Consider the following 26470-nt stretch of genomic DNA (forward strand, 5'->3'; position numbering starts at 1 on the left):
AGTTAGTATAATAATAATAAATACCAAAAAAACCCGATAGGGTATGCTTTTTACAAAGCATAACATTCGAAGTGAACTGGAAACATGTTTCTGAATTGAGGTCTCCTTTCATGAGGTCGTTTCTTTCCACCTCACCTCTCTGTCCCCAGAATGGTCAGGCAGACCCCTCCCCACCAGCACACACATGCTGGCCTCTCCCATCGCTGCCAGCAGCTCTGTGGGCTTTGTGCTGGGTTGGGTAGGGGCCCCCAAGAATTCATGAAAGTGACCTTCTCTGGAGACAGGGTGTTTGCAGCTGTCCTAAAGTAGGATGAGGTCACACTGGGTCAGAGTGGGCCCTGGACTGATGTCCTTACAAGACGAGGGGTGTTGGACACAGACACAGACAGAGTGAAGATGGTCTGGAGACAGACACACGGGGAGCACCAAGTGATGGTGGAGGCAGAGGCCAGGAGACACAGCTGCCAGCCAGGAGCCTCCAGCAAGGAAGAGTGAGGAAGGATTTGCCCACAGAGTGTTGAGACACCCTGATTTCAGACTTAGGGCCTCCAGAGCTACGAGAGAATAAATTTTTGTTGTTGTAAGCCCCCAGTCTGTGGGGCTTGGCATGGCAGCCCTCAAAGATGACTGCAGTCTCCTTCCCACGTGGGCCTTGCGGAACCAGAGCCGTCAGAGGCCTGGCTCACGGCTCAGGCCCTCCTGTCATACTTACCAGGCCTGGGCTGCAGCCTGGCCACTGCCCAGTGGGCCAGTCTCTACATCTCAGTTTCCCCATCTGTATGAGGGACATAACTAGGATGTTGGTGGAGATAAAAGGCCACAATGTTTACAAAGCATTTAGTACAAGGACTGACCCATAACAAGCACTTAGTAAATGTTAGCTATTATTTGCCATATGGTTTTCTGAAAGCTTTAAATCCATTTGTATCTATCCCAGTTTGAAGTTTTCCCGAGTTTACTTTTCTAGTAAAAGCCAAGTAAATCCTATCTGCACTCTCGGTGATGTAAGATGACATCTGGCATAGTGCCTGGCACAGAGTAGGCACTAAATACATCTTTACAGAATAAAGAATGGAACAACCCCGTCTTGTGTCAATACCTCATCATTGGAGGAAACAACTTACAGACTCTACAGGGCTTAGTAACCAACTTGAAAAATCCGAGGTTTACAACTGTGGAAAAAGGATGTACTTTAGCTACACTTGTTCACACTGGGGCGCAGGTGGTGTGATCAGCCTCCAAGATGGCCCCTCATGGTCCCTGCCCCCTGCTATTCACACCCCTGCAGAGACTTCCTGACCAAATTTTACTAGGACCAGTCATGTGACCAATCAACAGAATACAGCAGGGGTGACAGTAGAGTACCCCCAAGATTAGTTTATAGAAGACTGAGGCTTCCCCTTGGGTTCTTGCTCCCTCCTGTGGACTACTTATTTAGGGGAAGCCAGGTACCCTGTTTGGCAGCCATGCAATGAAGCTGGACAACAGCTACATAAGCGAGCATGGAAGTCGACTCTCCAAGCCCAGGCAGCCTTAGATCATTACAACCCCAACAGCTTGATTCTAAGCTCATGGGATACCCTGGGGCAGGCCCAGCCAGTAACCCACTCCCGACACCTGACCCTCAGAAACGGTGTGAGAGAACAATACTTATTGTTTTAAGTCACTTAGGTTTTGGGGTAATTTGTTACACAACAATGGATAACTAATACAGGGGATGAGATAAAAACTGCCAGGATGAGCCGGGACCAGGACAAAGTATAGTAACTATACAGGGGGTTATAAGGTGCAGCAGGCAGGCAAGAGGCTGAACCCGGAGGGGCTGGCCACAGGGAGGGTCAAGCAGGTTCTGTGGGTCTGTGCATCTGGTCCAGGGCCCAGAGGGGCGAGAACCAGAACCAACCACATGACGGGCAAAGGTCACCGCGACTCTTAGTGGTCCTAGATGGGAGCTGTTGCCTTCTGACCTTGTTTTGTACAATTTCCAGCTGGACCTACAGTTGATCACTGCAGCTAAGAGGTGATCAAGGGCCAAAGAGTGAATTTACCAAGAACTGAGGTCAAAACAAAGATGTGGAGATTCCAGTAACAGAAGATGCAATGGGATTATAAATATTTTTGAAACACTCACAATATCCCTTTGTTATTTTGATTGCCTAAGCTCTTTAAGTCATCTGCCAAGCTGGGAGACAGAACTGGGGTTCCCAGGCCTGTTCCAGGCCATGGGGCCTATCACCAAGCAACAGAAAGATGGGAATATTTGCTGGGTTTATAAAGACATGACCTCAAATCCAATTGGCAGATACTTTTTGAATGCCTACCAAGTAAGATACAAAGGAATCTAGAATCGTTCTGGCAGCCAACGACAGGTATACAGTGTCCCTCTGTGCTGACCTCGGTCACTCAGAGACCCTGAAACTCATCTGGCCAAGGCGGCAGCCCCTCTACCTGCACAGCTCAGGGCTCCACTCTGAATCTACCTGTCCTTGTTTCAAGTCGTATGACCCTGCTGATCAATTGATTTGATCCCAGAAGAAAGAGTCCAGTGAATGGCATCTGCCTTTCCAGGGGCCTCAGAGTCCTTAACCCACAGAAGTGAGCAAAGCAGGGCTTCCGGTACCTCCTGTCTTGTAGACAGGTTGGGTTCTAGGCAAATTGCTGCTCTGTGAGTAGGAAGCCAGAGGGAGCAGAGGCTGCTGGGTAAGAGCACAGACTCCAGGACCAGATGGCCTGGGTTTGAATGTCAGCTCTGCTCCTTACTGGCTATGTGACCTTGGTAAGTGACTTAGTCTCTCTGAGCCTGTTTTCCCATCTGCGAAATGAAAGTGATCATAATAGCACCTCCACAGAGCACGGAGAGAAGTAAATGAGTTAACGTGTGTGAAGCATTTAGAACAGCTCCTGGCCCATAGGAAACATTCTGTAACTGTTCACGATTATTGTGCAGGACGGAGGCAAGAGCGGCCCCCTCTGCCCTCTCTGGGCTATAATTTAATTGTCTGTTAGGGTTCACCAAAGGCGGATGTCTCTCTTTCACAACAACAGCTAAAGGGTTCTTTAAGGACTTCATAAAAACAAAGGGATTAACCACAGATGACGAAGCCGACATGATGGAAACAGAACCAGGTACAGTAAATAATGAACTTAGGCAGGATTATAGTCCTACAAACAATATACTGAGGGCCCCTGCTCTTTGTTTGCAATGCTTCTGCATTAAGGAGCTGGTGGCCAAGGTAAATGTCTCCATGTGCCTAGGACAGTCTGGGTGGGCTCCTGGAGGAAGCAGCCCTCCAGCAGAAACCTGAAGAATGACCAGGACTTGCCCGATGGATAGAGAAGGTGGACACACCAGCCAGGCAAAAGAGTGTGCTAGGGCCAGGGTGAGGTAAGCAGGCACCTGGGGCTGGAGTTTTAAGGAGACACTCACTCTCAGGGTCCTGCAAGAACAGGGTTGGCCCCGGCACATCTAGGTGCTGCATTTGCCTCACCTTAGTCCTGGCCCTGGAGAAGAGCATGGGTAAAAGCCTGGAAGGGTGAAACAAGTTGGCATAATAAAAAATGTCTAAGTTGATGCAAGATTGGCAGAGCCTAAAGGCCAGGGACAGAGCCCAGTTGGACTGAGGCTGGATCAGGGCCAGATCACCAAAGGTCCTATGCGCCAAATAAAGGAGTTTAGTATTTAGTCTAAAAGTGACAGAGAGCCAACCAAGAACTGAATGGGCTTAAAGGGCCAGATTTGTGCATTAGCAAGATTCCTCTGGCACTGATGTGGATGGCAGATTGGTGGGAGAAGGGAGAAACCAGAGGTAGGAGACCAGCTCAGGACACCGTGGAGGAGTCCACACCCAAGGGCCATACCATGATGGCCTGAGACAGGGCAGCGCCAGTTAGAAGTAAGGAGGAGAACTCACTCAATGATTTGACAGCAGAGTTGACAGGACCTGGGGACTGGCTGCAGATGAGGGCTGATGGAAAGAGTCAAAAATGGCACTGAGGTTTCTACTTGGTGACCATTTAGAAGCCATGCAGAGTTATCAGATAAGATAAGAGGTACATGGAAGGCAGTTAAGAAGGTTTCCCCCAGTTCAAGAGAAGCCCCCCAACCCTCATTTGTTTCCCTAGGATATATGGGGAGTTGGGATATATCTTACCCTTTCCATGGTGTCCACGCTGTGTAAGTATCGCTGAACTAAACCAAGTGGCTTCCAGACCCCAACCTTCCATCCTGTCCATTGGCTTCCAAGTGGCGTTAGGGCTGTTAAAGTCCTTTAAATGATGGCTGTGCAGCTAGGCTCAGACCAACACACAACATGTCCAACCTCCCATTCTGGACCTGCAGGATCGCAGGGCTCTCACCTGGCCTGTACCCTCTTGAGCTGTGGTGGGACTGGATGCCAGGCCAAGGTCTGGCTGGCCTGTGGCTCTGAGAGGCAGGGGCAGAGAAGGGGAGGTAAAGCGGAGTGACAGTCTGCCTGGAGGCTGGGGACACTTGAGCTGCCTGGTGAAGAGAGCCTTATGGGAGGATTTGGTAGCAAAAAGTCAGCCAGAGACAGGGCCGAGGGCAGCTGCGTTCTGGGGTGAGCCCAGAGAGGCTGAGGTGGCTGTGTCTGGGGGAGTGGGGAGGCGTTCAGTGCTGTCTGAGGAGCCAAGTCTGGGCAAGAGAAGTGCTAAAGCCGCAGGCGGCATTTGGAGGCATTCACTGGGCCTCTGACCCAGGCACAACACACAGTGACTTGCAGTCAACTAAAGCCCCCCCCCCCCCACCCCGATCCTTCTCTATAGTGTCAGGGAAGCCTTGTCTCATCCTTCTCACAATTGAGAAGTTTGGAAAATACCTGCTTTGCATGTAGTTCCCCATATTCTCACGAAAATAAAGTGAGTAAAAAAGTGAGTCTGAGCTCTTTGAAACATTAATTAAAGACACCATAGTCTCCTTATTTAACTGAGGGCTGCTACCTCATTTGGGATTATTAGCAAAGCAAGACAGCCTTTGTTGTGCTTGACAAAGTGATTAATTCAGACTTCAGGTGAATTTTGGCTTTCTCAACATCTTTTGATGTGCTTAGATTCCCCAGAGAGGACAAACATCATCAATTACTTAAACAAGCCACTACCTTGAGAGCATAATTATCAGGGAGGCCCAGTCTACTAATTGGCAGATGAAGAAATAGAAATGAACTCCGGCTCTGGCTTGGACCCTTACCTGCCTGGGGAAGTGGGATCCTTTAAATTGTCTCTTTCTGCCTCTGCAAAAATGCCCCTTGGGTGACCTGTGCCTCTGTGATGGGAATGGCATTCTCGTGGGCAGGGCTGCCGAGCTCAGCATTGGGGGAACAGGAAGAGATGAGTTCACAGAAGCAAAATTCTTACTTGAAGGGAGTTTGTAGGAACCTCTCTGCCTTGCTTTTTCCCTCCTAAGAGCCAAATTCTCCATCTCCTGGGACAGGCAGGATGAGATGGGGCTTTTATAGGGTGCTGTGTCAGAGCTCACAGTTCCCTGACACTGAAGCAATTGAAGTCCCAGATTTATATTTAAATCTGTAAATGTAAATATACTATGATAAATTTAAATATTGTTTTATTATAAATATGTTTTTTAATGCATTAAAGTCATTACTTTTTTTTTACCCTCTCCATCCTGGAAGAGAGGTTTCGGGGGAAGGTTTTATACTGCATTCATGTATGTCATTGGTTTTTTCAGTGGGGTGGGGGCAGGGGGAGCTCAGCCTCTTTAAATTCAAATAACTGATACTTCAGTAAAAATCCAGAAGTGTTTCATAAATATCAGCCACTCAACTGGTTTTATGACACAGTTCAACTGCTCTGTCCAATTTTCAAAATGGCAAGATAGGTTGTATGTGCGTTCACCTCGTGAAACTGCTCTCTGAGCTGCTGACATCATCTCCTCTCATTCTCACGGTGCAGAAGATCAAGGCCTGCTCCCAGAATCCCTCTGTGACTGGCCTGCAGCTAGGCCTGGCTCTGGGCCTCACTCTGAGAGCCCTCCCTTCCTAACCACCAACTCCCACTCCGTGCCACTGGCTGCCGTCAATCCTAGAAGGTCATTGGAAAGCACCCCTGAGAAAGCAGAGCCCACTGAGTGTTAAAGCAGGTACCCGGTGCTTCCTCCCGTGTGAACCCCAAGCGCTCTCTTCCCGGGGCCTCCTGACACCCCAGCCTCTTTCAGGCCTTTGCCTGCTGTGGGTGACGCAACCATTTATTGTGCCAGCTTTGACACCTCTGTCTTCAGTCTAATGGTTTTCTGGAGATTGCTCCTCTGTAGAGGGCCCTGTTTGCTGAAAACTAGCCGTGGGGGAAACAGTAAACATAAGGACCACTTGCCATGTTTTCAGTTTCAACAAATACCATCCAATAGTTGGGCAGAAGTGCTTATAAATGATCAAAATACAAAGCACACATTTCAACTGGCATACAGAGATCGTAATGGAAACGCTTAATGAAGTGCTTGCCACTAGCCACTGAATGTCTGTCTGGTCCACTAGGCTGTAAGTGCCACGTCCCTGCAGCACCCTGGCACCCAGCTCCTTGTCCAGCATGTGGGACACATGCAGCGGACATGTGTCAACCTGATGCTTCTCTTCATGTGTAACATGCTGATTAACATTAGCCCTAATAGTGAGAGAAACAACTTCACTATTAGGACTTCTCCCCTTCCTGAAGGTAAACTGCTATTATAGTTTAGAATACGTGCAGTGTCAAATAGACCAGTTCTCTTTAGTTCTGAGAAATGAAATATAGGACAATAAGATTTATTTGGTCTGATTCTCCATGTGCTCTCTGAAAAAGGGCTGACATCCCTTCATCATTCTCTGGCCATGGTGTTAGAGTATCTGGCGAGCCAGTGCAACTTGGACGAACCACAGCATAAAATGTGGCCTCCTTTGACCATCCACGAGAGCCACATCTTCTCTGTGGTGGTCTGTGGACAGTCCAAGGCAGGTGAGATCCTTTTAGGAGGATTCATGGACTTAAAAGTTTTTTCCATTGTAAAATACTCTTTTTACCATTAGTTTTTATTTGTGGACGTGGCAATGACTTTCATTTACGGTCAGGACATAAAGTTTCCTATAAAATAAAGGAACTATATCCTGACCACAACAAATATCTAAGGGAAGCAAGTTAATAGCATAGGCGATTTGCAGATATGGCAAACATTGTGAAGATGTTATACAAATGAATTTAGAAGATTAATGTCTTCATCAATCCATATTTAACATCTTACCAATAGAGATTTATAGACTCAACTGACCCTCCTGCCTTGAAAAGTTGGGATAAAAATGGAAAAGTTAGCTAACTCTCTGTACCATACATAAACCACCACAACTGAATGGTTTAACTTTTTTTTCTTAACTGTACTATTTTTAAAAAATATTTTCTGTTGGCTGTTAGGGAACCAAAGCCTGGTACGGTGGTGGAAAGACAGAGGCCGAGGGTCATGTGAGCTCTGGCCTGGCCTCCCCCAACCCCGCCAGCGCTGTGCCAGCCAGTTCTCCCGAAACAGGAAGCCCTGACAGTCTCTCCGTCCCCGCCCCAGACGCGTGCTTTTTGCAGGCAAACAGCAAAATAAAGTCAAGATTGATACACAATGTAAATCGGTATGGCGGCTGAATAATGACCCCCAAAGATGTCCATGCCCTACTCCCTGGAGCCTGTGAAAGGCACTGCATATGGCAAAAGGGACTTTGAGGAGGTGGCTAAGGATCTTGAAATAGGGAGAATATCCTGAATTACCTGGGTGGGCCCTAAATGTAACCCCAAGGATCTTTGTCAAGGACTCAGGAGGAGTCAGAGTCAGAGAAGTTAATGAAGATGGAAAGCAGAGATCAGAGCGATGTGGCCATAAGCCACGACGGCAAAGATCCCATCCCTACCTCCCCCGCTGCCCCCCGGAGACTCCGGAGAGAACCACTCGCTGACATCTTGACATTAGACTAGCAAGCAAGACTGATTTTGGACTTCCTGGCCTCTGAAACTGTAAGATAATAAATCGTGTTGTTTTAAACCACTGAGTTGGTGGTTATTCTTTAGAGCAACAATAGGAAACTAAATACAGTTGGAAAGATTATTTTACTTTAAAAAAATTCCTTCATTTTCTGAAAGGATTCACCATATTTATCTTTTATATAAGGCATCACTATACACTTAAAATAATTCTAGTTACAAAGGATTCAATTAACAAGTTTCAAAATCCATTGAAGTTTTTGAATAGGCAGCCACACAGCTGAAGTGGCCGACATCGTTTCCTGAGGTTCCACCAAGACGTACAGGGAAAGGCCTTTCACTTGTTATGCTCCCTAGATGCCATTTTTCACTGAAAGAAACCGGGGCTTCTTGGAGAAATGGCTGACCCAGGTCTAGAGCAAGGCCCTGGAACATCTTGTCATTTCAGATCATGAGGAAGATGTTCTGCCAGAAGTACTCAGGAACACATTTATATGTGCTCCCCCCAGCCAAAGATGGGACAGTTTGATGAATAAAAAAAAAGTCACTGCAATGGATCAAAACACAACAAATATATGTAAATCCATGGGTTTATACTGATACAAAAATATCTTGTGCTATCATTGTATGGAATCAATTCCTTATTTTGAAAACTAACAATAAAAGGAAAGAATCAAGCACTGATCCTACTTTTGTTATATGAACTATTCCTCAGCATAAGCAAATAGCAGATGAGGGTAAGTTCAGAATTACTCCAGTTAATAAAGGGAGAAGGAACATTGCCATCTCGCGGCTCCTCATGAATTAGTGGATCCAGGTGATAATCCTTACAGTTGCTAAGATCATAGTAAGAGGGACAAGTAGACATTAGGAACCTCCCATGGAGTAGTTTTGCAGAAAATAACTCTGAATCACCGGTTCCTGAACTTGTCTGAACATTGGGATCACCTGAGGATCTTTTAAAAATTCCAAAGCCCAAGTCACACCCCAGACAATTACGTCACCCTTTGGGGCTGGGGGTGGGACACAGGCATTGGAATTTTTTGGAGCTCCTTAGTGTGCAAATTCAGGAATTGATAGTTCAGCTCTAACTACTGGAACCAGGACTGAAGAACAAGTTAAACTACACCATGGAACGCAACTAGCAGAATTCAGACTGTGAGAAAGCCTGTGAGACACAATCTGATTTTGTTTTTTAAAAATACAAGGGGAAATTAGAGAAAATTTCCGGAAAATTACAAGAAGAAAAGGGGAAAAGAGAAAGGGGAATTTAGAGACTTAAAGATACTTAAGAGGCGCATGACCCAATTACAACATATGGACCTTATATAGATCCTCATTCAACAAATAAAGTATAAAAGAAAAATAATGAGACAACTGGGAAATTTAAACACTGACTAGATATTTGAGGTTTCCAAAGAATTATTGTCATTTTTAAGTGTGATAATGACACTGTGGTTATTTTTGGAAAGGGTCCTGATATTTTTAGTTACGTATACTATAGTATTTACAGTTGGAATGATATGATGTCATGGATTTGTTTCAAAATAATTTGGGGATCAGGTGGGTGGGGGAATAAGGCTGAAACAAGATAGATTGATCACAGTTAATAACTGTTAAAGATGAATGGTAGGTACATGGGAATTCATTTTACTGTTTTGTCTACTTTTGCATTTTCCATACTGAAACATCAAACCCAACATCTCCTTCCTGTCCCATCCTCATCCCCGCAGTTCCATCCCCCCAACTGGTAACTTCTGAAATTAATTTCTTATTTAGCCTTATAGAGATATTTTTAATAGATATGCAGCTAATACAAGTAACATGTTAATTTTCTCTCCCCATTTTTTCTTACATAAATGAGGGTATACTCAACTAAATTTTCTGCATCTTGCCATTTTTAGGCAATACTGTGTCTTGATTGACTTTCCTTCTTAGTTGAATAGTACATTATTGAATAGATACATCAAAATGTATGTAAACAGTCCCAAACTGATGGGCACTTAGGTTGTTTCCAACCTTTTGCTGTTATAAAAATGCTGAAATAAACAAACAAATAAATAAGTAAATTCAAGTATATGTGTAGAACAAACCCCTAGAAGTGAATTTGATGGGTCAGAAGGTAAATGCATATGAGAGATAGTAGCAAATAGCCCCCCTAATGGAATTGTACCAGGGCAGAAGCAGTAGAGATGAAGATAAGTGGGCGCATATGAAGATGGAGCTAAGAGGATTTGCTGATAGACTATATGTAAAGTATGAAAAATAAAAGAAGAATTAAGCATGTCTAATATCGGTCAGCTTCAGGTAAGTTTTGCCTGGGTAACAACTGCCTTTCCCGCCTTGCCTGCCAATCTCAGTGATTTACATCAACACTCATTCCTGGGTCATGTTAAATGTCTATCATGGACCACCTTCAGCTCTGCTCCTCATCTTCACTGCAAGACACAGGCTTCAGGAGCAGCTCTCGCCTGGGAGACTGCTGGTCTCATGGCAGGAGGAAAAGACCAAATGGCTCTCCATGTGCTGTACTCAAGGCTTGTACTTGGGTGTGGCATACATCATGTCTGTTCACGCTCACTGCCAAAACAAGCCACACGACCAAACCTAATGTAAGCAGGGTAGAGATGTATCACCCGAGGGGTAGTCATATTTTAAACAATTGCTCTCTACCATGTTGATGTTTCTGGCTTGTGAAATTGGTGGATTGTGGTTGCAATAGTGATGTAGAGATGACTGGGGAGTGAATTACGTAGGGGGAAAACTGAATTCAGATTTAGATATGTTAAGTTTAAAATGCTTAATAGACATTAAAGGGGTGCAGCCAAGTCGGCAGTTGGATAAAGATGAGCTCAGGGTGGAGAGTGGCAGTAGAGAGAGTAATGCGGAAGTTGCTGACACACAGATGGTGTTTAAAGTGGTGGGACTAATAGAAGGAGAGGAGCCAGCAAAGACTCTGAGGAACAGCCCCTGAGGCGGGGGGAGCCCCCAGAAGAGAGAAGGCTTCGGGAAGAAGGAAGCATTCATCTGTGTCAAAATGTTACTGAGGGGTCAAGTAGAAAGACTGGCAAGATATCACTGGGCTGACAAAATCCAAGTTATGGATGACCTTGACAAGGGGGAGTCCCAGAGAAGTGCTGGTTGCAGAAAGCTTATCTGGAACAGGTGGAGAAAAGCTTAGGGGTGTAGAAGGGGAGACAACAAGTCTAGAGAATGCTTTCAAAGAATTTTACTGAGAAGGAGAGAAGAAAAATAAGGCAATGGCTGGAATCAAAGGAGTTTACTTTTTCCCTTTAAGATGGAAGACAATAGATTACGTTTGTATGCTGATAAGAATCATCCATAGAAAGGGAGAGATCAAGGTAACAGAAAGAAGAAAAGTTGATAATTTTGAGTAAGAGAAGAGTAAGGAGCAGAACTGAAGGGATTGGCTTTTAGATAGACAGAGACTCTCTCATCATGATCAGCAGTTAATTAGTAATCTGTTGTTATTATGCCTTTGGTTTCTAAGAAACTTGTCTTTGTTCACCGTATATTTTCTGCATGTTCTCATGTGATGATCTATCTACATCATCCCAGCCTAGGGGATGGGAAGGAACAAGTTAGTGGAGTTAGTGGATACCAGCACTTGTCCGAAATGTAGGAGACCTGGTTTAACTCTGAATCAATCACTTAACAGCATGGTAACTGTGGGTACATTAATAAACCTCCTTAAGCTTTAATTTCCTAATCAGCAATATAAGCATAATATTGATTTCCACCTTTATATGGTTCTTGGAAGGCTCATACAAGACAACATATAAGAAGTTCTGAGCACAGTGCCTGGCACATAGGAAACATTAAAATTATTATAAATCATCATAATAATAATAATTGTATACTTCTCTTTGTATAAATCTATTTTTCTTGTGACAAAGTTGTCATCAGGTTAATGACTGCAACGACTATATTTGTGTGGTTATTCAGTAGTCCTCAATTTTTTTTTTTCCCAGAAGAGTGAAGATTATATGCAGTCCCTTTTTTTGGGTCTTTGGGAACAAATTATAATGAATATTCCTTACTAAATCTTATGGATAGGGCTGGGCAGAACTGAAAAACAATAGGAAGGTCTTAGAATTCCAACATATCTGTCCCTCTGAGTTTTGTCTGTGTTAATCTTATTGCACATTTAACATTCAGAAGTTTTTTGTTAGAAGGTAACTATCAGACAATGAAAGTATAGCATTTCAATGTGTGGGATGCAGCTAAAGGAGGGAGATTTATAGCCCTAAATGAATTCATTAAAATAAAATAATATTGAAAACAAGTAAGATAACTTGTAAGAAACTAAAAGAAAACCCCAAAGAAACAAAGGGTAAAACCAAAGAAAACAGAAGGAAGACCATAATAAAAAGTGATCATAAATTAGTGAAATAGAAAACAAAAAAGGTTAGAAATAATCAAAAGCAAAAGTTGGTGCTTTGAAAATATTAATAAAATAGACAAACTTATAGCAAGACCAATTAAGGAAACCTTTTCCAAGCAAACTATTCAAAAACTTCAATCAGCTTGACCATCTCTTTCACGCGATTCATCAAAATATGCTCCAAAGTACTGCAAGTGGCTTCTTGGTCTAAACAATGGGCTGACCGCTCCAGCTGAATGCATCAAGGAAGGGCTTTGCCTTGGGGAAAATGAAATATTGGGAAATTTCTAGACTTTGAAAATCTCATCTTGTTTTGAAAATGATCCATATGGTTTAATTTATTTGGGAAATGGACAGCATAGGGTGCACCATCGCCACTGCAGGATTTGTGTCCTGTGGCAAGAAGCGACTGTCTTCATTGTGGAAATAAAACCAAAGGATGCTGTCTGAAGCTATGATATACACTTTCCGTTGTCATTTTCCAACTTAAGTATCCTTGGTGTAAGCAATGATAGATGTCCATAGTCGTAACTGGGAGATACATTTGCATTAACCCCCATCAAAGAGAAGCTGCTTCTAGGTATCACAGTATGGTGGCCACAGGGCTGTTGCCTATGACCTTCTTTACACAGTAGCATCCCAAGCCACCTGCACTTTTTTAATGGCACAGGACTTAATGGCACAATTTGACATAAAAAGAAATTTCTTTCACAACGATGATTTTAAAAGTAACAGAAGGAAATTTTTTGAAAATCTTTTTTCACCAACTCTCTAAAACTCATTCATATGTATTCCTGGGGTATCAATGTCCTGGGGCTGCCATCACAAACTACCAGGAACTGGGCTTAAGATGCCAGAAATTTGTGATCCCACAGTCCTGAGAAGCTAGAAGTCTGAAATCATGGTTTTTGCAGGGCTCTTCTCTCTGAAACCCGTAGGGGAGAATCCTTCCCACCTCTTCCTGGCTTCTGGCAGTTTGCTAATGATCTTTGGTTCCCTGGCTTCCAGCCACATCCCTCCAACGCCTGCCTTCTTCAGCCTATGGCATTCTCCCTGACTTTCTGGGTCTTCACGTGGCTGTCCTTTTATAAGGACACCAGTCCTAGGATTAGGGATTCACTCTGCTTAAACACGACCTCATCTATTTACATCAGCAACCACCTTATCTCTGCATAAGGTCATGTTTTGAGTTTCTGAGGATTAGGACTTCAGCTTATCTTTTTTTGGGATAACACAGTTCGACCCATAACACCTGGGGTCCATGGATTCTGGGTTAAGAGCCTGTTGAAAGAGACAGGGCAGCATGGGGACCCTGGGACCAGAGAGTATGAAACAAGAGTGCAGAGAAGGATGTAGAGCAAGACAGATGGAACCCACTCTGCAATTGTGCCCAGAAGTCTGGGCAGCAATCTCTCCCTCCCAATTTTGGTATAAGGACCCCAGTTACTGATGGCAACATTTGACCATTTCCCAGCTGAAGGCACTAGATAGCGTTCTATACTCAAGACAAGGTTGTAAAGTGAAGTTTATGGTTGTACCCAGAACATTCTCCACAGACGCCTTATGTTGAAATGTCTGAATTTTGTGCAGGGACACACAAGCAGTATTTTTGTAAGTGGAGTTACATAATTAGGGCATGGACTTGCATGATAATTAGCATGTGTAATTAGGCACAGACTTCTTGTCCTTTAATTAGACAATCAAGACATTTAATTACAAAATTAAAATGTAATTACGTGGCTGAATATCTACATATTTCTTTGTACCCATTGGAGATTACATTTAGAAAATGATTCCCCAAAACTAGTGAAGAAATGAACCTAGAAACTAGACTCAAGGATGTGGAAGGAAGTGTTAAGTGGACTGGTGAAGTCTCCTTTGGTCTTTCCTCTTAAGTGTGAGGGGAGTTAATATAAAATATCATAGTCTACTTGAAGCAGTAACTTCCATCCGCTCTGTTGTCAACTTCCGGTACTCACGCTCACGGAGAGGGATGTTGGCATGAGTCATCCATGTCCATCCCATGTGGTTCTTCGATGTGGTTTGTAATTACTCTTGAACATGGACTTTAATGTGATGTCCTGGGAGTTCATTCAAACCCCCAAACGCAGCTAGATGGTGGAAACCTCTGTCTGGAGAGCTGGGAGGAAGACCCTCCTTCCCTGCCTGCCCTGGCTTGGTTCTGCCTTGTGGCTCCTTTAAAAGTAGACCTGTTGCTCAGAACAACACAAACCAACACTGTGAAGGTAGGTTGTGCTCTTCCTGAATGTCTGAGTATTTGATGAAAAGTTCTTATTTGAAGTGCTCCTTATGGGACTGTAGGTGGGAAAGGGAGGGGCAAGGACTATAGCAAATAGGCCAGCTTTCTCAGGATAGGTGAGTGAGGCTTGGAGCCCGGTTTTGTTTGTTATGTTTTGCTTTGCTTTGTTTTAAGTTCCAGTGTCCCTGTGAAGCCTGGTTTACAGGGTATAAGCTTGGGGTCCTTATACCAAAATTGGGCTAGTGATACTCTCTCTATATTTTTCTTTGCTCCTAAATTGAGCTTTGTTTGATCTCTGCATGATGCTAAACACCCAGTTTGACTCATTAATTTTTCTGCACTAACTGAACTTTTGACCTAATTGGCTGGCTGATTAGGGTTTACAGCCATATGTCCAGGTTTTTCTAAGCCAGTTCTGACTTTAACTGTGTTATCCCTCTGTTCCCATAAACGGTTGGAATATCCTAGAAATTCCAATGTTTTGACAGCCACGCTGCACTTCTCAGACTCCGCTTTCTCCTGGAAAGTGGCACAGAAATCTGTTGGGCCACGTTTCCTGATTTTTAGTTAAGAAAATATGCTTTCCCATAAGGGTTCAGGCCGTGAAAACAGAGACATAAAGCGGTTGTAAGTGGTTGGTGATTAGGTCTTGTCTCCACTGTCTGTGTTCCCTCCGTTCCTATTTTTTATTTTTCTCTATTAGGCCATGGAATGTGATGAGGGACAAATTATGTGCAGGGGTCAGTTTCGACCAAGAAAACACAAATCAACACGGGGAGCTTTCTTTCACCATCCTTTCTTTTTTGCCTCGCCTTCTGAAACCATTATTCGCAGTAGAGGTAGAGGCAAAGGAACTGAACTGGGGAGAGGAGCATTTTTAAAAACAATGTACTGATGGCAATTTTAGGTTGGGGCAGGGCATTTGGTTGCATCATCTCTAAGGAGTCTTCCAACTGTGAGATCAGAGTTCCTCCATCGCTAGCCTGCCACTCAATCAGGAGGGATTTCCTGGGCTCTGTTCCGCGCACTCACTGCAAGCCTTCTACTCTTCAAACCTTAGGAGCTGTGAGCTAGAAACTTCTGCCAACTTCATTTCCAGACAGCTCACAATTCTGATTCCTGGTAGGTCCAAAAGCACAAACACAAACTTTGAGTCTCCTGTGCTTTTCCCCTCAGGTACTCCACATCCCCATTTTCAAGACTGGAGAAGTTGGGCATCAGACATCCCAAGCCTTCTCCTTTTATTGGAAACTTGGCCTTTTTCCGCCAGGTAAGGGCTGTCTTCCGCCGCCTTGCTGAGCCCAGTGCAGCTCACCCCGCAAAGAACTGTTCCTGTCTAGGTCACCACCCTGTGTGGTCTGTGTGTGAAGGTGCTGTGACGGGCCTTCTCTACTGGAATGAATCCTGATGTGATGACAATGTTCTGTTGCTTGTCACTCATCAACTTGTATTGAGTCTTGTCATCTATTCACCCCAACACTCGATTTACTGAGTGTTTAAATGTGCCAGGTCCTGGAATGTGGAAGTAGTAGAAGTTAATTAGGCCCTCAAAGACAAACATCAAAAAATGGTTCAACACCAGACGGGACATACCCTAGTTCTAGATGGGGGTGGTATGGATGGTAGCTGTGGCCGTGCTTCGGAGAAGAGGGAGAGCCACAGGGCTAAAGCCATCCTGGAGGGCTCCCTGGAGAAGGTAGTCCTGCAGATGCAATAGACACAAAGACAAGGCCACACATACCAGGTGGGGAGTGACACTGTGTGTGATCACAGCTACATGAGGGACAGGACACAGCTAGATGGGCAGTCTGGACAGACGGACTGGAAGCCAAAGGCCGCGGAGGCTTGGGGAATGCCGCTGAGAAAGAGAGATGGCTGGGCGCTGACAGTGTGGGAGTGCAGTGAAGAGCACTGATGCACTGCTGCCTTTCTGTAGGCGTGGGACGCCAGAGTAGCAGATTACCCTGCAAGGGAGAAGGTTCAGGTTAGGTCTGCAGAATCCATCTTGTTGAAGGGTAGGTATGAAGTAGGGGGTCTTGGCCTGGGGTGCTGGGTGTGCAAAGAGAAGAACGTCGGGGGTAAAATTAGCAACTCTGGGGACTAATTAGGTATACATAATTCAAGGCAAAATGAGTCAGACATGCCCCTAAGTTTTGAGCCAGGGCTCCAGGGAGAACGGACATGAGTTGACAGAAAGAGAAGGTCAAGAAGGCCCCTGGTTTGGGAGGTGACTTAGTGTTGCCAGAGTGACACGCAGGTGGAAACGTCCAGCAGGCATCTGTGGCAGACCCAGGACTCTATCTTCTAAGGGTATCATGTTTTTTTTTATCTCACATTGGTTTTTCTCAGAAGCCAGACGGTTTATGTTGCTAACTCGGGGGGGGGTGCTGCCCTCAGACCCAAATAAGGAACCAGCAGACCCTGCCCATGAAGAGCCACTGAGGCAAACAAAGGCAGGCAGGACTGCACTGGTGCCAGTCCTGAGCAGGTCACTGAGGCCTCCCTACCCCTGCCCTTGGACAGCCTGGCCCTTAGTCCTGGAGGGCAGTGCCGTGGGCTAGTTCTGTCTTTTTCTCCCCCTCCTCAGTTTCTTCTCTATTCTTTTCTGTCCCTTTCTCTATCCAACACCCGTTTTTACTCCTTATTGCCATTGTTTCTCTCTTCCCGGTGTTTTTAGAATGCCTCCTTCCATCTCTCTCTCAGGCGTGGCCAGTTCACACCCTTAAGCCCACAAACAGCCACCCCATTCAGGCTGCCTGGGGGATCCTGGAAGCACGCGGGACACTATCTCTAAGGGTCAAAGGAGAACAAAACAGAAAATATATTTCGCATATTTCTGGAGGGAAATGATCAGTTGCATTCAGTTGAGTAATTTAGCATTACCTTTTGAGGAAAACAGTATAACTATTGATACAAAATGTACTGTGCCCCTGCCTCTGCATAATTTCCACATATGCTCATTTTCAGCTCATCATCCTTGTATGTACAAACCCTGCAAAGTTCTTTCTAGAACATAGTAATTTCAATGACTACTCTTATATTCATGTAAGCTTTCCTTGATATATGGCACGCTTAGACTGAAAGATTTAGTGAGAATGGGACGTATCTCCAATATATATGTATCTGCCTTATATATTCACCCCCATACTGAATTCCCACAACACAATGGATCTAGCAATTTTCAACCCTTCACCCATACAGCCTCTCTGTGTATCTTGGCACACACACTCCATCCCAACTACACAACTCCATTCCTACAAAACACAAGGGGTCTAGCATTTTCTGACCCTCCACCCCGTGGCTATCTCCAGGTATATTCCTTTCCCACTGCAAAATGTTTCATCCTATGTGGAGTTACTCTAAGTTTCTTATGTTTTAATATGCTGATTTTACTTTAAATTTTACTTAGACCATGATAACTCAGAATTTGCCATGATTTGAATAGACCCAGCAGAGCTTTCCACCATATTGTGGCTGTGAAAAGAGGCTTTGCCAAAAATAAGGATAATATAAACCCAACTGCAGAGGGGAATGTTCACATAGCTGAAAAAGCAAACAGTTTTCAAATATTTTAGCAGCAATTATACACAGATAGTTTAAGTACAGATAATCTCTTCTGTCCACTAAAGCAGAACTGACTGAGGCCTTTCCTTGGTAATATTTTTGTTTTAACCTACTAGTTTATTCTAATACTAAAGTAGTTGGAAGTAATGGAACTTCAATTCCTTTCTATTGTTTATGGAGTTATGTTCTCACTGTTCCAGACTTTATTTCTGAATACGTTTGAATACTTGAAATTCTGTTCAATCTTCTTCTGACTATAAGTGCTGTGTTTCTGCAGGGTATCTGGGAAAGCCAAATGGAGCTCAGAAAGCTGTATGGACCTCTGTGTGGGTAAGAGAGGAACCCCCATTCTTCTACCATACGTTGTGATGTTTGTGTGTTGAATCGATATGGGGTAATGACAAGAAAAGGAATGTTGCATGTCTTTATATCTTTTGAGGGTCCACAAAGAGAGTGCCCAGCCGTACAGATGAGGCTTCTAGAAGAGGCCCCAGGGTTGCCCACGGGGGTGCCGTACTGACTTGGAAAATCACCACTTCCCAGCCTTTAAGCCCCTACCAGTTGGTCCAGCCCCAATGCTTGACCGTCTCTTACCACAGGGCCACAGTGCACGCTGCAAGGGGACACGGTGGCCTCCATGCCCAGTCTAATTTGCCTTGATCACCCATGGCTGGTCTTTCCCCATGAACTTATCTAAACCTTCCTTGGACCTGTTCTCACCTCCTTGGGTAAACTGTGCTGCCAGCTGTATGACCGTGTAACCCACCGTCCAATCCAGGACACTTTCGAAAGTGACGCAGGGCGTGAAAGGGGTGTTAACAATTAGCCAGGACAACAGTGGAAACCCAGCCTGCCCTGGAAGTCATGGACATAAGGCCACCTAAGTTCTCCCCATGTAAAGTTTACAGCCCTTCCCTTTATTTCTCCTGAACTCTCCCTTTTTATGCTTCAGAGCATGCTCCCTTAAAAAAATTCCAGAATCCGCTGAACAAACCCGTGTTCAGACCGTTTCCGCTCTTCAGGATTTAACAGACTTGAGTCCCACTGACGCTCAACACGCCCTGGACTCCTCACCTAGTATTTAGTCTGTTCTCCCACAGCTTCTCCTCTGCCTCTAGGTGATTTTTAGCAGCTCTTTCCCAGCGCTCCGGATCTGTGATGACTTCGTTAGGTGCAGTGAGGTGCCTCTGTGATCCCAGTGTTCCTCCTAAGGGGTCTGGTGGTCTGTGAGCTCTTCCACCCAGAATACACGACACTTGTTCTGCCAGTGACGATCTTCAAAAGGGACTGACTTGTATTCTTTGTGGAAATGGCCCTGCCCAGCAGACCGGCAGTTTTGGTCAAGTTCTTCTAATCATTCGTTAGTTTGCTATGTAAGTCTGCAAAAGTAATAAATTAAGATGTCACACTAGATGCTCTCTGTATTAGTTTGTTATTGCTGCACAGCCTCCAATAATGAGCAACTTGACCTCACTCCCTCAGATCGCTTTTAGCTTGGTCTTTACTTACTTTTTTTTTAAGTGCATACCTTCTTGCTTTAAGCATGCTAGGTACTCAATAAAGGCTCAAGGGATTGAACTGTTTACCTTTCTCTTACTCTTGTACTGTTCTATTGCTTTTTAAAAGTTCTCATTCCAGATCTCTTTTCCCAATAGTCTCATTCTGCTGCTGACTTGATCCTGACCTTGGAGACGGTCCCATATACAGTTCTGAGACACAGAATGACAGGAGCTTCCTCAGAGTTAGAAACAGGCCTCCCTGGGGTTGACTTCTAGGAATTGCTTTCCTTGAGGACTTCTTTTACAGATTTTCAGGGTAGAGACTTGGGTATTTTTAAATAACTTTAAGATGTCAGATGAAGAGTTTAAAGGGCACTGTATTAACTGGTGTGCTGTGTGTGTGTGTGTGTGTGTGTGTGTGTGTGTGTGTGTGTGAGAGAGAGAGAGAGAGAGAGAGAGAGAGAGAGAGAGACAATTGGTTTCTTTGACAACAGATGTCCAATCAACTTTTTCCCCAACTTTAACTAAGTTAACACAATTTATCCATTTCATTTCAAGAAAACTGAAATCAAAGAGAATGATTTCAAATGAAGTTGGAGAGAGATAAATTCTACATCTCCACTCTTTGTCCCCACCTTTGATGAAAAGGAATAGAAAGAAGGGTGATGGCATCATTTCTTCATGCAAAGCTATCAACTTTTTCTGCTTTAGAAAGTAAAATGAGCCATAAAATGCTGACTTCTTTTTAAATGTGTCCATTCCTCGATTTAGAAGCAGTAGGATGGTGGGAGAAAGTCCTGTTTGAGCTCTCTGACCATGATGAGACTCACTATGCTCACCTTTTTAAAAGAAAGGGTTGAGCTAGTCTACACTTAAGATCCTTTCTAGCTCTAAAAAATTACTTTGTTACCGCTTAAATTTTAGCAAAATGTTTTCACCAATCAGCAGGGTCAAAGATGAGCTATGTTCGATGAAAGACCCTTCTTTTAGGAAACAATTTGGTTTAAATTATCTTAACTTTTAGATCTAATTATCATTAGAAAGTAATATCAACCCTGGATTGGTTCTATTAATAATTGAAATAATAGATTGGTTCACCATTCGGCAAGTGAAATCCCACACTGTTGATGTTATCTAGAGATGCACGGTGCCCTTCGATAACAGGACAGCACTCCGTGTTGGGAGATATGTGGGCAGAGGGGACCTCCTCTCTGCTCCGGACCGGAAAGCCAGATGGGATGATCATTTATGCTTACTATCTGGTTGTTATCATAGCAACTCAGTCAGAGTTTGGGTCCCCAAACTGGAAATTGGTTCTTTATCCATTCTCCCTCCCACTTAGTGCCATGGAGAAGCTTTCTGCTTAGAGGGGTTGATAACACCAGTGTTTACCACCATCACCATCCCCACCACCACCACCACCATCACCCCTGAGAACCAAATGTCTTGCCAATTATCACCTGTTCTGCCAGACTCTGCGCCAATGAAATTACCCATGTTGCCTCTGCCTTCTTTGAACTTGAATGTATACCTAGGAACTGGCATGTGCACCTATACAGTTTTTATCCACAGTACTTGACTGGGACTCTTTTGAATTGCACAGAAATATCCTTGGCAACATAACATGAGGCAAACAAGGCTTTCTTGCTTTAGATGACCTCAGTCAATTAATGATTACTGGTTATCTCCTTCATCTGAGAATGAGCCCCAGATTGGATTTATATTCCTTTCCAAACCTTAAAAGAACAATATCAACATAATCATCACACATTTGTGATTGAATATAAACAGAATGGAAATTATGTCGACAACCAAAATCCCACACTGTTGATGTTACCCAGAGATGCACTTTATTATTTGTAATTGGTTTTGTAATCCAGTCAATGACAAGCCTTTATTATGCTATTACTATTAATTGCCTACCAGCACCCTAAACTCAGCTCATTTACAACCCCTAAAGGCACCTACTCGAAGCTCCTTTTCCCCCCTCATCTCATCTTTCAAGCGATAGCTCGGCAGTTACCCTCTCATGTAGTCTCACCCCCATTTCTTCAGGCCCCCACAACACTGGAGTCTTGATTTCCAACATCGGCTTGGCCCTCCTGTGCTGAATCTGACTTTCATGCCTCCTGGTATCCATCACCTATGCCCCTCCACTCCATTGGCAGCACCTGATCCCTTGTCCCTTCATCAAACCAGAATTGTTGAATCTCATATACTCTTATTAAGACATTAAGTTGCAAGTCAGTAAACATGCATATTGTACATAATTCATAAAGTACAAACAGCTACACAGAAAAAAGTAAAACTGCTCCTTCGGCCCTTAACCACTCCTCGGAAGCAACCTCCTCAGAAGTCATTTCCTAACACTCAGAAAGATAATATATGATAAATACTGTTCTTTACCCTGTTGTCATTAATGATATTTGGGAAATTGTCCCATTTCAGTATATTCATTCATCTTAAATGCTATCCAGTTTTTTAAGGATTCCTTTGTATGGATGTAGCCTAATTTTAAAAATAGATTTTCAGTTGATGAACACCTTTTGCTATAAACAACACTAGAGTGAAAATTCTTGTCTATACACCATTGATATCTTGTGTAAGTATGTCTGTAGGGTAGATTCCTACAGAAGGAACTCTTAGGTCAAAGATTAGCTACATTTTTATTTTGATAAGTATTACTAAATTGCTGTCTGTAGGGGCTATATAAATTTACACTGGAATAAATAAGCATATGAGGGCACCTAGTTCCCTCAGGTGAATGATATTAAAATGTGTGGTCACAGTTTTAAATCTTTATCATTTGATGGTGGTTTTAATTTCCATTTCTCTAATTATGAGCAAGTTTGAGCATCTTTTCCTATGTTTAATTCCCACTCTACTTTGTTTGCTGAAGAATCCTTTGCCCCTTTTCTATTGGGTTGTTGATCTTTCCCAAATTTATTTGTGGAAGTTATTGATATATTAAAGAAAATAACCCTTCATATTTAATATGTTACACACATTTTTTCCTTTTTAGCATTTGTCTTTGTCTTTGTTTATTGCATAATTTTTCCGATCAGAAAACATTTGTTTTTGTACTGTTGAATGTAATCAGTTTTAACGGTGTCTCATTTTGTATCTTACTCAGAAAGGCTTTTTCCACCAAGGACTATTTTCCCCAAAATATTTCTTAAAATTCCATTTTTCTAGTGTTTTTTTTATTTCGTTAAAAAAATTTAGGTACTTGATACATCAGGATTTTATTTGTGGGTCAGGATGGAAGTAGAGAGGTCCCCCCTTATTTTTTCCAGATGGTGGTGTTCCATCTGGAAACCCATCCCTTTGCAACTGATTTGAAATGTCACTTTTATCATGTATTAGTTCCCGTATGTATTTCTGACTTTTCTGCTCCGTCCTCTGCCTAACGCCGTGCCGGTGCCGCACGAGCACCCTGGCTTGGACATCACACATCCAGCCCCTTGTTGTACCTCGCAGCAGGAGGGTGTTCTAAGAACAGCTTTGCAAGTATCCAAATCCGAAGCAGTCTGTCTCCCAGGGCAGCTTGAGCCCTTGCCCTGAAAAAAATCAATTTAGCAAACAGACAGCCTCCCATATAAAAGACGGGGTATTTTCACGCCCACGGGAGGTAGAGGTGTCTCATATGCCTCTAACTTGGAGGTTTTTCCCACCATTTTTATTTAATTAGTTAGCATGCAGGAACTAATAGCACCTTGTCACCTGGTGAGGAAGTTGATAACTCTGGAAAAGCAATGAAAACAATAGGGTCACCTCAATGTATTTTTAAGCTCAGATTCCATTGCACCATCTATTAGGGGAGTGTGCGCTCTGGAAGTGACTGGGGTGTGAACGGTTCTCATGGAAGCGCTTTTCACCATTTCGGGTATGTCCTGTTTAGATGACGCTGGAGAGCAGCTCAGAGAGAGTTTACTTTAATAAGGTCAGACGGCAACATCATGAGCATGTGGGAGATTTGCTGGCCTCCGTCCGTAGATCAAGAACTCTGAGATTTAAAGGGAGCTGAAGGACTCAGCCTGCTGTACCCCCGTGTCACTTGATTGATCTTTGGCTTAGAAGACACAAGACACCTGAACTCACTGGACTTGAAAATGTAGCAGAAGATGGAGGGGAGTGGAAATGATCCCTGATTAGTTCAAGAAAATACAGGCGTTCAGACCACACTACTTGGCTGATACGGGGAGATCGTTCTCACTTTTAAAGTGGATTGAGCTCAACAGAACCACAGGTGAAGAACGGCAGAACCATTAGGTGGAAATGAAGCCCCAGCAAAGAGCTGCACAGACATTGCTGCACAGGAGTCGAACTTTAAGTTTATGCTGCTGATCTGGAGTGCGTGCCTCAGAATGAGATGCATTTACTTAGTAACCTAAAAATGCAACTCAGTTTTAAGAGGAACTGCTGAAAATGAAAACATACTATGATCACTGAGAAAACACAGTATCCGTGAAACTACAGAATTAAGCATAGAAATCCTAAATTATCCTAACATTTTTGGCCATGAGTCCAGACTGGAGGCAATGTTTGGGTCCCCTACCTTGGTAAAAGTCGAATTTTTCATGAAAGTGTTGAAAGCAAAACAGAATCACAGTTTCAAGCAACGTGATTCCGGAATCCAAAATTTATATGAGACCTGTTGTTGGTCTATATGGCATAATTATTGAAATCATTCAATGAGTTAAATATCAATATTCCCATTAGTCAAAAAAGATCAGTGACTAACACTCAACCTGTGTCATGTAAGGGCACATTTTTAAATGAGTGTTTGTTAAACTTTACTGCATTTTACAGGGGCACATTGTTTTATAAAAGCAAATACCCTGACATAGTGGGCTGATTTTTTGGGAGGCCTTTAAGAATAGGGAGAAAGTTGTCAACAGGGACATAAATGATAATTATCACCAATCTAAATGCATAGCCCAATAGGTAGAATTATGAAAGGAACAACTGTCCTCAGATAAATAGGCGACTTAGACAAAAAGGGGCAGAGGAATTCTGTTCGAATCCAATTTTTCTTGGATGTACCTTTAAAGACCCTTCAACTTGCCTGTCCCTATCATGATCTCTTGTTACACCAGATACTGAATTACGACAAAGTTTCCATTCTTCCTTATGGTTTAAGACCACCTTCCTTTCGAGTCTTCATCCAAAGACCCTTCTGAAGTTTACCCGTTTCTCTGGACTTCTGACCTCTTTCCTTACCTGTCATTCCACACCACTTCCTTTTCTCATTCTCATTCTCTGACAACCTATAGGTGATGGTTGCTGCATATTTTAATGACTACTCCTATTCAAGTCTTTATGACCCACACTCAGAAAGATCAACATCCAATATTAATTCTTCTTCTTTGGATAGACAAACATCAGAGCATGCCAACCTACAATAGAAAACTGGGGTTCAAATTCCAGCTCAACTCTCTATTTGCCGCTTGTTAGCATAACGAATTTACCCCCTTGGAGCCCCAGTTTCCTGTATAAAACCAGGGATTTGACTAGATCTTTTGATACTTTGTTTAATTACGAGCCTCAATAAATAATATATTTGACATTGTGATCCAGTTCACATACACACACCTGAAATGAAATTTTACAAAACAGTATATTGTTTACTATTAAGATCCACTTTAAACGGTCCTATTCTATTCTATCCTTTCATGAACAAAACAAAACAAAACAAAAGAAGCTGGTCACGACCCACCAAATTGGTTTCATAACCACTAGCAGCTAAGAGGAGCAATTTGAAAAACAAAGGGCTGAATGATATCTGAAGTCCTTTCCAGTCCCAAACCAGATGACTACAGACCAATGACTCACCCCGAACTGCCTACATTCAAAAATTTGTATAAGCCCCAGTTTTTGCCCCATTGTGGTTTAAGAGTCTGAGAAATCTCTGGCAAAACCAGTCAAAGCCCACGGTTGGCAGCTGAAGTGGAATCTGGGCTGAAACACGGTTCCCCCAGAGATGGGCTCCTGCCCCCAGCTGCGGACCCCGGGCTACTGCCTGCTGCCAAGGAGCACCTTTCTCCTTTAACATCTCAAGTTCAAGGAGTATTAAAATCATTTCCCAGCCCCACCCCATAATCTTTCAAGCTAAAAAGCTTACCAATTAAAAAGTTCACAATTTAAACCATCTCTCTGTAGGATTTTTCCATTGAGTTTAAATATCTAAGTCATTCATGTGGATATCCTGCCTCAGCTGGGTATGGCCATCGGACTGCTTACCTCCAGAGGATGGGCCAGCAGGAAGGACTGGCCTAGAAACAGGAAGTAGCCTCAGTGTGTGTGGTGGCCAGGAACGGAAAACTGACCAGGCTATGGGTGCTGACAGAGCAGGCTCTGGCTGATGAGCAAAGCCCAGAGTGTCTAGGGTAAGAAATTGGCAGCTCCCTGTTCTAGCAAACACTGGCCTTCGTGGACCATCCAGGAGAAAGGTGCCCACAGAGAAGGTGTCGGCTGGACAATATCAGGCATCCAGTAAAGCAGGAATCCAGGCCCAGTGGACATCAGGGCCCAGCGAGGGGGTGTTGCAGGCCCTGAGAAAGGAGTCCGGCCGTAACACAAGCAAGGCCCCAAGGGCACAGGCCCAAGGACACGCCACACATAGACACTCCGTCCTAAGACAGAGCATGACATGAGGCCCAGGACTCAGAAACCAGACTCAATCCCAGTTGTCAGCTGAGGTCAAAAGGTCCATCCTGGCTGGAACAGATTGAGGCTGAGGATGCTGAGGGTGGGCTGGAGCTGCAGGTGGGGGATAAG

General features: G+C 43.8%; 1 protein-coding gene across 1 annotated transcript in view; it reads left to right on the forward strand.

Annotated features, from left to right (window-relative positions):
- Positions 1-26470, forward strand: part of TBXAS1 (thromboxane A synthase 1) — a 134490-nt gene that overhangs the window by 15283 nt on the left and 92737 nt on the right. Inside the window, exons 2-3 of the mRNA XM_036926086.2 lie at positions 15804-15897; positions 18469-18521. Of these exons, the coding sequence (XP_036781981.2) occupies positions 15804-15897; positions 18469-18521 (147 nt within the window). The remainder of the gene's footprint in view (positions 1-15803; positions 15898-18468; positions 18522-26470) is intronic.

The sequence above is a fragment of the Manis pentadactyla genome, chromosome 7 (assembly GCF_030020395.1).
Source record: "Manis pentadactyla isolate mManPen7 chromosome 7, mManPen7.hap1, whole genome shotgun sequence".
In the NCBI taxonomy this organism is placed as follows: Eukaryota; Metazoa; Chordata; class Mammalia; order Pholidota; family Manidae; genus Manis; species Manis pentadactyla.